The sequence below is a fragment of the Abramis brama genome (assembly GCF_963993115.1).
Source record: "Abramis brama genome assembly, chromosome: 4".
NCBI classification, from domain to species: domain Eukaryota; kingdom Metazoa; phylum Chordata; class Actinopteri; order Cypriniformes; family Leuciscidae; genus Abramis; species Abramis brama.
In genome coordinates, this window is record NC_139966.1 from 39,499,209 (window position 1) to 39,511,954 (window position 12,746).

Here is a 12,746-nt window from a genome sequence, read left to right on the forward strand (position 1 = left end):
AAGTTTTCATTGATATTTTCTGTATGGAAGCCCATTTCCACTTCAGAGTAATGAGTGACATTGTGGTAATTGTGATAAAGCATTTAAAATAAGTAATAAATTCACATGGTAAGATTTAAAGTCACAGTTGGAGGGTATGAATCTGCAATTTGTTTGTTTATTTATTTTATTTCATGTATGTTTTACTTTGAGTTTGAAATGTGTTTCCATACATATTCGCGAGATCACACTGTAAAATGTGGTCAATTGAACTGGATTTTTACATTTTATTTTACGGTCTTCTAGGATGCTGAAAGCTAAATCAAATTAGCCAAAAGATTCCATACAAGCTTATATGTTGTTGTCTGTACGCATTTTATCTACTGTTGATGAAAAATAGTAATACAGTTTGCCTGAAATTACTACGCATTTAGCCAGTTAATGAGGTGAGCAACAAAACTACATTTCCCATCATTCTATGTGGCAGATAATGATAAAATACATAAATAAAGCATCAATTACACAGCTAATGCACAATTTCCTCTTCATTTTGGTGCATTAGTGCTAAAGAGCTTTCTGTCTTTATGAACTGTAAGAGAGACATAAAAATGAAATCGCTCAACACATCCATTTTATTTTGACCAAAAATGCACATCACATCATAATTACGGCCTCCGAGCTCGTAAATAGGAATATCCCAGGAGGACTTGAAGGCAGCACACACAGATTACAGGCGAAAGAGAGCGTCTGGGTCATTGAAAGAAAACATCAAAGAGAACCAAACGCAAATTTGCTGTTGTGTGTGTCTAGGCTTGATGTGCTAATGAGATGTTGATCACGTGATCACACCTTTTTTTTCCACACGTTGGTCTCATTTGTTTTCTCCACCCTTCCTATCGCTCAGCGGTGGAGGACAGAAAGCTGTTCATCGGCATGGTGTCGAAGAAATGCAATGAGAACGACATCCGGGTCATGTTCTCTCCCTTCGGACAGATCGAGGAGTGCCGTATCTTGAGGGGACCAGATGGACTCAGCCGAGGTGAGACACACGCACCTACTGTATATATATATATATATATAAATCAGGGTTTCGACATTTGTTTCTACTTTTTAAAAGGAAGCATATGGTGGAAAACAAGATTTTTCTTTCTTGTTTGAAATAATTTGACATGTGCTCTAACAATCTCAACGCAAATATGAAACTAACACTATGAGCTAAGCAGGTGAAGGAATTGCAATGAAGCATCACACTGGGTAGCCACGCCCACAGTGAAACCTCATTGGTCAAATAAAGCATTCCATGTATCTACATATTAAATGACAAATATGTACTGATTGGCAGTGATTGTTTTGCGTCACTCAGAATTTTCACTTTCTATGGGGACACACTGGACTGGACAGCGGCAAAAACGTAAGCTCATTAACATATGCCCGCCCACATTTATACATCAACACCTATTCAGCATTCAGCCGCTTGTGCCGTCCTGACGAACAACAGGGTGAGCTACCAACACAATCTCATGGCAGTTTGTAACTATTTTACGTTTTTTGACTAATCGTATTCATTTATACGATCTTATTCATGTTTTCGTACAATCTGCTTACACCCAATGATGTTAGGCTTACGTTTTCTCAAAAAAAAAAAAACATACACATTGTACAAATTTATAAAATATCGCCACCTCGTAAAAATAGTTAGGTTTTCTCCTGAGATCTAGTTGGAACTACAGCAGACATATAACCAATCGTAACAGGGCTCATGTACATATAGAAGTCTTAAAGGTACAGTAGCAAAATCAGCCCTGTTTCGTTATACAGGTCACAGTAAAAACTAGTGTTTTTGGTTCAAGAAACTTAACGAATAATTAGGCCTGTAAATTTATGAAAAATTTTAATCAAAGTAATTACATGATGTGCCGATTAATTAATTATTCGCACATCAAATTACCCCCAAAAGATAATTTAAAGTCATTATTGTGTTGAATGAGAAAAGCATCAAATAGACATTACAAACAGTAGCTTTAGAAATAAATGTTATATAATTAAATAGAATTTATTACACACAAACTTTTAGGCTACAACGCCCATTATTTTCGTAGCTCCATTGTTGATTACCATTGATCGTAATTTTAACTTATATTTTATCTTATAAAAAGCTTTTGAAATGCACTTATACTGTAAGTCTATGGAGCAACTGTTGTACACTTGGCCAATTGACCTCCATTGTAAGTGAAAATAAGTCACTTTTTAAGTCACTTAGCCTTCAAAAAATTTAAATTTACAAACTGAGACAATTGTGATCAAAGGTGGTGGTTAGAGATACTGGTTAGTTTTTTTTGTTTTTTTTATTCCAGTTTAGCAAAGTCAGCCTCTCGCTCTGTGTGTGAGATTGTTCGATTTCTTCAAGTGTGGTACATGATAGTGTTGAAGATTTTTTCCAGCTTGATGTAACCTGTAGGGAATTACACCATACCTCCATCTTCCCACAGTGCTCTGCTTTCGCATACAGCCCTCTTATATCATTCGTTTATCCTCCTCATCCACTCCTCTAGTCGTTCCTCCATCCTCCGCTCATTCGCACTACTCCTCCGCAGTCCTTATTTTCCGTCTTTCCCTCCTGTCCTCATGAATATTTTAATTCCACAGGAGATTAACTTTATTCCCTGAGCTAGTGGTTGGAGATATATTCGAAATGCTTCAATAAGAGGAACTACCACCCCCCTCCCATAAAAAAGGATTGGATGAATAAATAGATGAGTAAATGTGTACGTAAATGAGGTGTACGCTAAATCCCATGGAGTAGGATGACTTTACCAGGACTCTCGCATCGCTATTAAAGCGGTCTATCAATCATCATTGAACTTCACTATTAATAAAATATAGATCAGGCCACATGTGAGCGCAGTGCCCTGGGAGCTACCCCACTTTCTTCAAAAAAACTCATCTCTCGCTCTCTCTGTCCCTCCGTATCGCACCGTATCCCTCGTTTATTCCCTTTCGATGACACTGGCAGTTATTTATACCTTTGTTTGCATTGTTTTCGCCACAACTACGGCAAAAAATATACAGTCACTCAGTCATTTTTGCGAGAAAAATACCTGACCAATACATGAATTAAAGTAAAAATTATTTTAATATGTGAAAAGAAAAAAACATGGCACAGAAAATCAGTTCCCTGTGACAATTATGCCGTTTTGCTCTCATTATGCGAAAATAATTTGACCCCAAAATGCTACGATTGACCAATCACCATCAAGTATTCCAGAGGGCTGCGGAATAAGAATAATTAATCGCTTTCTTTGGAAACTCTTTCATTCGGTCTCCTCGTTAACGGCTTATCATCTCAACAGATCAGAGTTCTTTCGAACAGTGAACGAACTCTGCAGTCGCAGGTCAGCAAAACCGAGGACTTTGAGAGTTGAAAGAAAAAGTTTTTTTTTTCTTCTTTTTTTTCTCCGCCACGAGATGGTTTCTCTAGAGTTTCGCACCAAGCCAGTGCCCACAAATATCACCATTCGAGTGTCCAAAGCTGCTTTAATGATGAGGCTAATTAAACAACTCTATAAATAAACAGCCTTTCATTGCGCTTTCACTCGTGGCGGTGCTCCGGTTCACTCGCCGGGGCCAGATTCACCCACTCTGAAAACAGAAAGGAGGTTGTATTGGAGTGATAGCGAGGAGGGAGATGCTAATGAGAAAAGAGAAGAAAGGTAGGTCCGCTAGAGCAGGTGGCTGGTGCCAGCAGATATACAGCGCAACCGTGTGGTTCTAACACTGTATTGCAGGGCACAATTATTGCTGACTTCAAGTCACGTGGGTCATTAACATGATGCTATTTTTATTTCATTTCATGCAAAATGCATTTTATACATACAATAAATACACCTCTTCAATGAAGAGCATCTGAATTAAAATTAATTGTGGTATTTTTGGGTGGGGGGTGTGGTAAGGGATGTTGCTTAATGTTTTTGTTTTATTTATTTATTTTGTCCGTCAAATCAAAGTTTGATTCAGATCATATGGTGCAACCAACATCTTGCAGACCAAAGTAAAATATTAAAATAATTCTTAAAATATTAAATAATTAGACTTTATTACAAGGCAAGCTTAGTTCAGGTTGTAAAATGTCATGTGGTGCAACTCCCCAAAAACTAAATTATATTTATAAATCAATAATGAATGATTTTTGTTACCGTTACCGTTTACTAGTATTATTATTTTAATAATAATTACGATTCACATTTATTCAAGGTGTAAGAAAAATATTATTCTTTTTTACTTGGTTACACCACGTTATACCACCTTGTGACATGGCATTTGAAATGTAATTTGGTATTGTTTTTAGACATAAATCCAACTCTAAAAATGTGTGCAACTGAATTATTTATTTTTATTTATTTATGTCATTGACCATTTATGAGACGAGCAACCACTATGTCCTCATTTCCAGTGTGAATGTCAAGATTTTCTTGAAGAATCATGATGAAATCGTAGTGGTATTGATCATAAGTTGTAATCATGAATGTTGCATGCACTGTATTTCGTAAGCAAATTATGCACTGTGGGTGAAGAATAACGAAAGCTTTCCAGAAAGTACTACTTATTTAACCAGATTATAAGCTGTCCATCATTGTCTATGGCAGCATGAGAATGTTGCAGTAAAGGAAAAAAGAGAAAATAGTATAAAATTGACAAGCATGTTCATGTTATTCGGGCCGACAACACATCACATCGTAAATAGTTTCCAAACTTAAAAGAAAGCACTTGAAGGAAGCATTTATGAAAAGACAGGACGACAAGTCTTTTGTTCTTTCTCCTCCTACATTCTTTCACTCCTCTCTCAGCGCATTCGCATATGTGGACGTGTAAGAAGTAGTTAACCCATTAACTAGACTGTCCATGCATGTGAGCATGTCTGTGTCCTCAATATGTATAAATCTGCTGGACTGCACAGTAGAGTAGAGCTCTTCAAACAGGGTTGCGATTTCCCCCAGCATGCCTCCATATGGCCTGTTCTTCTGGCTCCCGCTTAAACCACTTCGGTTCCAAGACTCCTTGTCCCAGATGCCATTGCAAGCTCTCCCGAAACACACACTCGCCTCCAGGGATTACTCGGCTTGATTATACAGTTATTTAAAAATGAATATTACATATTTAAGGGTGTTTTTATTTTATTTTATGCATTTTATTTTTAGTACGCATTTATGTACAGATGAATAAAAATAAAAATAAAGAAAGAAATGGGTTGGTGGGGATGTTAAAAGTACGATACTAAAATCATTTTGTGTGAAAATATTGTTCCTTTGGCCTTTCGGTTTAAATTTAGCTTCTGTCGATAATATTAAAAAACAATAATATTGAGAGGAAAAAGAGAAAATCACTCACTTTCATTATCCTTTGAAGCACAAATTAAAATATTTTTAATGAAACTTGAGACACTTCTGTCCCTCAGTTGAAAGTCCATTCCACCAAAACTTTTTAAGTTTCAAAAAGTTCATAAAGACATCTTAAAAGTAATTTTCTATTTTGATTGAACTAACCCTTAAATTTATTATTTATATTAATTTAAATGTTTTAAATAAAAGTGTCATGTTTTTGTTGTGGTATCTAAATTGGAATCGTGAAATTTCACTTGCATTGGTATTAACAATTGAAATATTGGTATCGCAGTAACCCTACAGGTAGAGTTGGGGCGTGACAAAGTATGTGTGTGTGTATGTGATGACACTAGCCACACACTCTAACCCCATAGCCATCACACCAAACAAAACTAAAGAACTGATACCATTGCTGATAGTCATTTTGTTGAGTGTGTATTTTGAGATGTTGAATGTTGAATGTTTATCTGAAGCTGAATGTTGAATGTTGATTGTTCTATTCTAGCAACTGTATAGCACTGTTGTCTGCTGTGTTCTTTGTACGATCTTTGTTTTTTTGGCTTTATAACAACCTGTCCAACCCTTTTGTCTTGTTTTGTTTCTCTCTCGTCTCTCCTCCTTCCTCTCCTCTCCTCCCTCCCTCCCACGTCCCTCCCCTCCTTCCTGCAGGATGTGCGTTTGTCACGTTTTCTACCAGGGCTATGGCACAGAATGCAATCAAAGGCATGCATCAGTCTCAAACCATGGAGGTACTGTACCCTTGTCTTCTCTCTCTCTCTCTCTCTCTCTCTCTCTCTCTCTCTCTCTCTCTCTCTCTCTCTCTCTCTCTCTCTCTCTCTTTACTCTGTTCCAAAACCTAGTGAGCTACTGTATGTACAGTAGGCATCATTTTAAGGGTGTGCTCCCCTCGCAAAGGTTGTTCCAACCTACTTTTGGACATCCTTCGAATACAATAATGCATTGTGCTGAGCTCAGTGAAAAAATTCCAAGATCCCCTACTATGATATGTCCGTTATAAATATAATTCATTCAGATCCATGTAGCATGATTAATATCTAATTAAAAGTCCCCAATTTAATTTATGCTTAGTTGTTGTAGTGTCATTGTTAGCTTATCAGCTTCCATCCGAAAATGGTGAACAATACCCATGATCTTGATACTAAAGTAATCCATTCAGTATTGCAAAGTATGTATTGAAATAGTTCTAATTAAAATTCAAATTAAAACTATTTTACCCAATCTTGTGTGCTATTTTTGTTTTATTCATTAGTGTTGAGTTGTTAGCTTAGCAACATGCTAATACCAAACTCCATTAAAGTCAACGGTGAGTTAAGTTGCATGAGTGAGGAGGGCAATTTGTATGGCACACAAGTTGCTGTCGATAGAGCATTCCAAATATGAAAGTATTGTTGTTAGCTTAGCAGAATGTTAATGGTACCATTGTACCATTTTTCTGAATGCTCTACTTTGATTTGCTTATTAGAATATCGGTGTTAGCTTAAGAGCATGCTAATCCCAAACTCTAAAGTACATGATGTATGGTTTGTGCAAAAGGTGACGTGCATTTGACACAAGTTGCTGCCTATGAAGAGTGTTCTAAATGGTCACTTTTCGGTGTAAAAGTTAAACATGCAAATTAACCTATAAAGCTGCTTAGTTTGCAAGTGAACCAAGTTATCACTACACTATTGATAATGGACAATGGATCTTCTTTGCCAAAAAAAAATAAAAAATCCTAATGTGACCACTTGTATTGAGATTATCGTTGTTAGCTTAGCAGAATGCTAATGTGTCCACATTTACCATTTCACCATTTTCTTGGATTCTCTGCTTTGTTTCTATTAGAATATCGCAGTTAGCTTAACAACATCCCACACTTATCCCAAACTAGTATGTGAGTAAGCGTGTATGACGCACAAGTTGCTGCCTACGTAGAGCGTTCCAAATCAGTCACTTACGAGGATTGCTTTCACTTGGATGCTGCCAAGGCAATTAGACTGCTGTAGGCAGCTCACTAGTTTTTAGAACAGAGCCTCTCTTGCTATCTCTCTCTATTTCTATTTGAATTGGCGGCCAGTATCACTACCATGTAAGTTCTTCCCTATGAAGTTCTAAGTTGCAAGATGAAACTTTTTTTAAACAGAATTTTCCCTCAGTCAGTGACTTTTCTGCAGAACTTTTAACACCATATTAAGTGCCGCTTCGCTCCCTGTTATTACTGTCAGGCATTGCTAAAACCACCCATGGCCAAATGGGTCAAACTAAGAAGGACCCCCCAGACCCACCACCTAGCCAGTCTGCTATTAGAAGACGGGTGTCGTTGTGACGATGTCACAGACGCTTTAATAACAGACCTCCGACGGGCCCTTGCATTGTGATTGCCCTGTAGAATGCTGCAGAGTTTAGCAGTCCGTCTCAGTGCCTGTCAAAATGTCAAAGCTCTGACACACCAAATCAGAGGGTGCTGACAGCTGTCTAATACAGGGTCCTAACTATGCGACTGTGTGTGTGTGCGACTTGCACACTTATGTCACCACTCTCTGCAAATTTCCCAATGTACGTTAACCCTTACATGCTGTTTTTAACACTGACACCCGGAATTAAAGGCCACCTATTAACCAATCAGAAATCGTTGACACTAATGGATTTAAGCTGCTTTCTCAAGTCTCTGAAGGCCTGTATTTATCAATTCTTAGCTAAATTTACATATATATTTTATCTTTTTGTCAGCTTGGTCACATTTCTGCACAGTATGTGTCTAAAGACGCAAAGGGAAAGTAATAACCCGGTTTAGATGAGAGTGAGTAAATTGTGTTGGATTGTTGTTGTGTGTTTTTTTCCGGCCATCTCTTCGCCCTTCCCTCACACCGAGGAATTTGTGGCCTTTCTGAATGCCATGACTTAATGAAAACGGATATGACAGAGGGTGGTCATGCATGCGCCTGTGCACACACACACTCACACAGTTGCGATCGGCCTTGCTCGTCTCAAAGGGTTGTTTTCAGTGCTGTGGTTTGCAAAAGTCTCCCTGGACGTTCATCTCGTTTGATATGTGTTTGTCTCTCTTTATCTCTGTGATCGGTTGCTGTGTTTTTGTGTGTGTGTGTGTGTGTGTGTCTCCACAGATGCACGTTTGTATGCTCCTGTATATTTCATGGGGGTGTGTGTTAGGGTGATTTTTACCTAACCTTTCAACAACGTATCTGGTCTTGTGACCTAGGCATGTTTTTTGTAAGATTAACCTAAGCGTTACCAATTTTAACTTGTACATTTTAGCCTCAATCTACTTCTTTCACATTAGTCAAAGGCTGTAGAGTGTGAGTGTGTGTGTGTGTAGGAGAGAAAGACAGAGCGAGTGAGTAATGAGATTTTTTCGGTCTCTTGAGATGTTCACTCGGAGATGGCACCACTCGATTGACAGCTTGAGTTAAATCTCATCCCCCCTTACAAGTTTTATTTTTACCTCCCCTCCATCTGAGAGCCGAAATAAGAAAATCAGCTCTCCGAATGGAAGGAACACTGTAGAATGCTCCGGGTGGATGTGAGGCGCTCCACCTCCAAGAAACTCAAATGCTCTCTCTCTCTCGCACACACACTCGTTCTAGAGGGTCTGTGATCTTTCATCTTTTTTTTTTGTCAGTCTGTGGTTCGCAGTTCAGAGAGAGCACAATAAAAGCGGCAGAGTGATTTATCAGAGTGAATCAGCACCTGTACGGTAGAGACAAGAGACAGAGATGTAGAATAATTGCCTTGAAGCACTCGTCTCAATCTTTCGTCCTCTCGTGGCTCCATATGGCTGCCCTGTGTTAGCTGCTGTTGCCTGAGGAACAGCTTTGATATTAATACATGTAATGGTGTTTCTGAATGTTCTTACTGAACACCATTTACAAAGTCTTCCTTCTGTAACTTGTGCGCTTGCGTCAGAGAAAATGATGTTACTTCATGCCGCCGTGATGATTTATATTTTGGTCTGCTCCTCACACAAAGCAATTAAATGCTTTAGAAGACCTTGAATATATTGAGTGGTTCGTGTTAACTGCTGTTATGGTACATCTTTGGGTGAATCTCATGCCCAAGTCAAAAAACTAAGAAGAAAAAATAAAGAATTTGTGTTTTGTTTAAATGCAAGAAAGACTGTTTTAAATTGTCAAAAATTAAGCTAAATAAGCACATTTCCTTACCCCAGTTCTTATTACCATATATGAAGACATATTATTTAAATTGTAAAGTATTATGTTATTGCAGTATTTGCTCTTCTGCCTTAAATTTATGCTTTTTGTATTACAAATTACACAAAATTCTTGCATTATAGTTACTGGAATCTAATTAGACTCACCATTGGAAATTAAATTGATATATTATTTATTGTAAAATATCTGCCTTAATTTTGCTGATTTAAATAAAAACAGCACTGTATTAAATAAAAAATTGAACAATAAATTAGCATAACTAAAACATACAACATTATTGTAATGAGAATTTGGGTTAGAATGTGCATAATACATTTTTTTTTCTTTTGATTTTGGAGTAAAATGTACCATCCAACTATTTTGGACCTTTTTTATAACCTGAGATTATTATATTCAGCATTTTGCTCAACTTTTGTGGAAAAACCCCCGATGATTTCGAATAACATGAGAGTGAGTAGATCATGATGAGTAAATTAAATCTTTTGGTTGAATAACCACGTCAGGAACTAACGCAACACTTGCTATGCATTATATTCTGACCCTGAGGGCCTTAGTTAAACGGGCATCACCGGTCAGGCCCAAGATGTTTACGTTTGTTTGCTTTCGAGAGAGACCGAACGCGTGAGAGATTAGCGGAAATGCGGCAGGTCTGCAGGGTACAGCGAGGGCTGTGGGGTGGGAGATCTTGCTCGCTGCCTCGCTCTCTCAAACAGATGATGAAATAGTTTTATAAAGCAGGAAATCGCTTTCCTGGGAAATAAAATCAGCAGCACAGCACAGGACTCTCATTTCACCAAGAACTCCCGTCGCTCCAGCGGTTGTGTGTGTGCCATTATCGGTTTATGCAGTATCTCTGCACAAGACCATTGCTCTTCTAGATACTTAGCTTCCCCTCTTTTTTTTTTACCCCTTTTTCTCTTCCTCTCTCTTTCAATCTGTCCTCACAGGGCTGCTCCTCCCCCATGGTGGTGAAGTTTGCCGACACGCAGAAGGATAAGGAACAGCGGCGGCTGCAGCAGCAGTTGGCGCAGCAGATGCAGCAGTTGAACAGCGCGTCTGCCTGGGGCAGCCTGACCGGCCTGACCGGCCTCACCCCACAGTATCTGGCAGTAAGAGGACACACCACGCCCACCAGCAGCACAGCCAGCGCAGCCGCCGCAGTCAGTCACTGTCTCCGCCCACCTGCCCCGCCCCCCACCTCTCTCGCTCTCTCCGAGCTAGTCTTCACCCCTTTCCAAATCTCTCATCTGTAGAACTTCGATCGTGCCTCGATCGAAACCGGTCCCCATTCTCAAAACTATGAAGGGTGGTGCTGCCATTTAGAAGCCGTTAGGGCAGTGGTTCTTAACCAAGGGGTCTAAATTTCCAAGGGGTCCTCTTGATTTAAAATAATAATAATTAAAAAAAACGGTATTAAAATGAGCTAAAACGCCTGGAAATCAAGATATTATGGAAGCTTGTTTCCGCCACTGAATAAAAAATTAAAAAAGGTAATTGCGACATTTTATTTCACAATTCGGATTTTTTGTTTAAGAATTGCATGATATAAAGTCGCAATTGTGTGTTAATTGTGTGTAAGTCAATTCTGACTTTATAACACGCAATTCTGATAAATAAAGCCAGAATTGCAAGATGTAAACTCGCAATTGTGATATAAAAAAACCTGGATATATGACATAGTCTAATTTTAAAAGTGTGATTTCTAGACTCCATGGGTATTTTTATATTGGGGTAGACATTTTGATTATGTATATATATATATATATATATATATATATATTAGGGCTGTGTATAAAAATGTACTGTGTATAATTATTTTGTATATATAAATACACACACATATGCATGTATATATTTAAGAAATATTTGCATGTATATACTGTATATATTTATATATAATTTAGATTATATATAAATTTATATATTTTATATATAAATAACAAATATTTCTTAAATATATACATGCAAGTGTGTATTTATATATATACAAAATAATTATACACAGTACACACACATATATCATGTAGACACAAACTTTTATTTTGGATGCGATTAATCGCGATTAATCTTTTCCCAGCCCTAATATATATATATATATATATATATATATATATATATATCAGGAAAAGAAACGAGGCCTTTGAATATTGTTGTGGACAATGTGGGTCCTTGGAATCCAAAAGGTTAAGAACCTCTGCATTAGTGGATACAACCACTCCAGCTTTCTTGGTACTTTCAAGAAGGCAGACAGAGTGGGAACCGTTTTTTTAGCAGCCTTAGTTTCTGAAGTATTTTTCCCACTCATTTTATTCATTGGCATTTTTATTTTATTTATTTTTTTAAATCTTCAGTGAAACCCAAACCATCCAGCTCCAAGATAAATCACCACAATTCAACATTTCATCCCATGGCATGATGCATTGCAAAGAACGTAGTTCTAATCAAATAGTAAAGATAACATTTTTTTTTATTTAAAACAATACATGTAATACAGGAGTATATATCATCTTAAAAGGTTTATGCAGTATTCTTAAATATCAGTTTCTCTATAGAGAAAATGAAAGCCCCGCTCTGGCTCTGTTGTGTAATTGGATTGGAATGAGAACAATACTTAAATTCCCTGTTAAACTCACACCCATCTTCATCCTCCTAAATATAAAGAGGATACAACATGGTGGTGACATTTACTTGCATTTTTGTCCATAAGGACAGTGGGTGAGGATTAAAGGACTATGCAAGAGCATTGGGACAGGGCCATCTCTCCCACCCTTCTGCTTCTCCTTTTTCTGCCTTTTCCACTTCCCTGTCATTTTGAGGTTACGTTCAGCTTTTAAGCAATCTGAGGGGTCTAGTTCAATGTCATCCTAATCCTCTAGAGTCATTTAGAGTCTGCTTTCCTCTCCCCTTTCATGTGCAGAAACTGCCCAGGACAGCAACACACTGCCAGCAGAACTGACGGGCGACTCTTAGCATGACAGTATTCACTGGCACCGATGTATGAGTCGAATGCCTTGAAGTGCTCCTCAAGTATTTTGTGATTTAGTTCCTTTAAGTATTTGACATGGTTTTCACTCTCAGCACTATATTTTGTGAGTCGAGTTGCTCACAAATGATGGTTTCGAGAGATCTTCCACAGTTAGCATTTCTTGTCTATGAAATATATGAAATTATTTAGCATGATAACCATTCTTAACACAGT

The 12,746-nt window shown here is 37.8% G+C and overlaps 1 protein-coding gene across 29 annotated transcripts in view; it reads left to right on the plus strand.

Annotated features, from left to right (window-relative positions):
* The window catches only part of celf2 (cugbp, Elav-like family member 2), a 138,319-nt gene that overhangs the window by 108,963 nt on the left and 16,610 nt on the right, over positions 1-12,746 (plus strand). For 16 of the 29 annotated variants that reach the window (XM_084112457.1, XM_084112447.1, XM_084112448.1 and 13 more), the window contains 3 exons: positions 884-1,018; positions 6,027-6,106; positions 10,495-10,656. In XM_084112457.1, coding sequence (XP_083968583.1) covers positions 884-1,018; positions 6,027-6,106; positions 10,495-10,656 — 377 coding nt within the window. Of the gene's footprint in view, positions 1-883; positions 1,019-6,026; positions 6,107-10,494; positions 10,708-12,746 lie in introns of all 29 variants that reach the window. The other 13 variants (XM_084112454.1, XM_084112438.1, XM_084112440.1 and 10 more) reach the window with 1 other exon arrangement.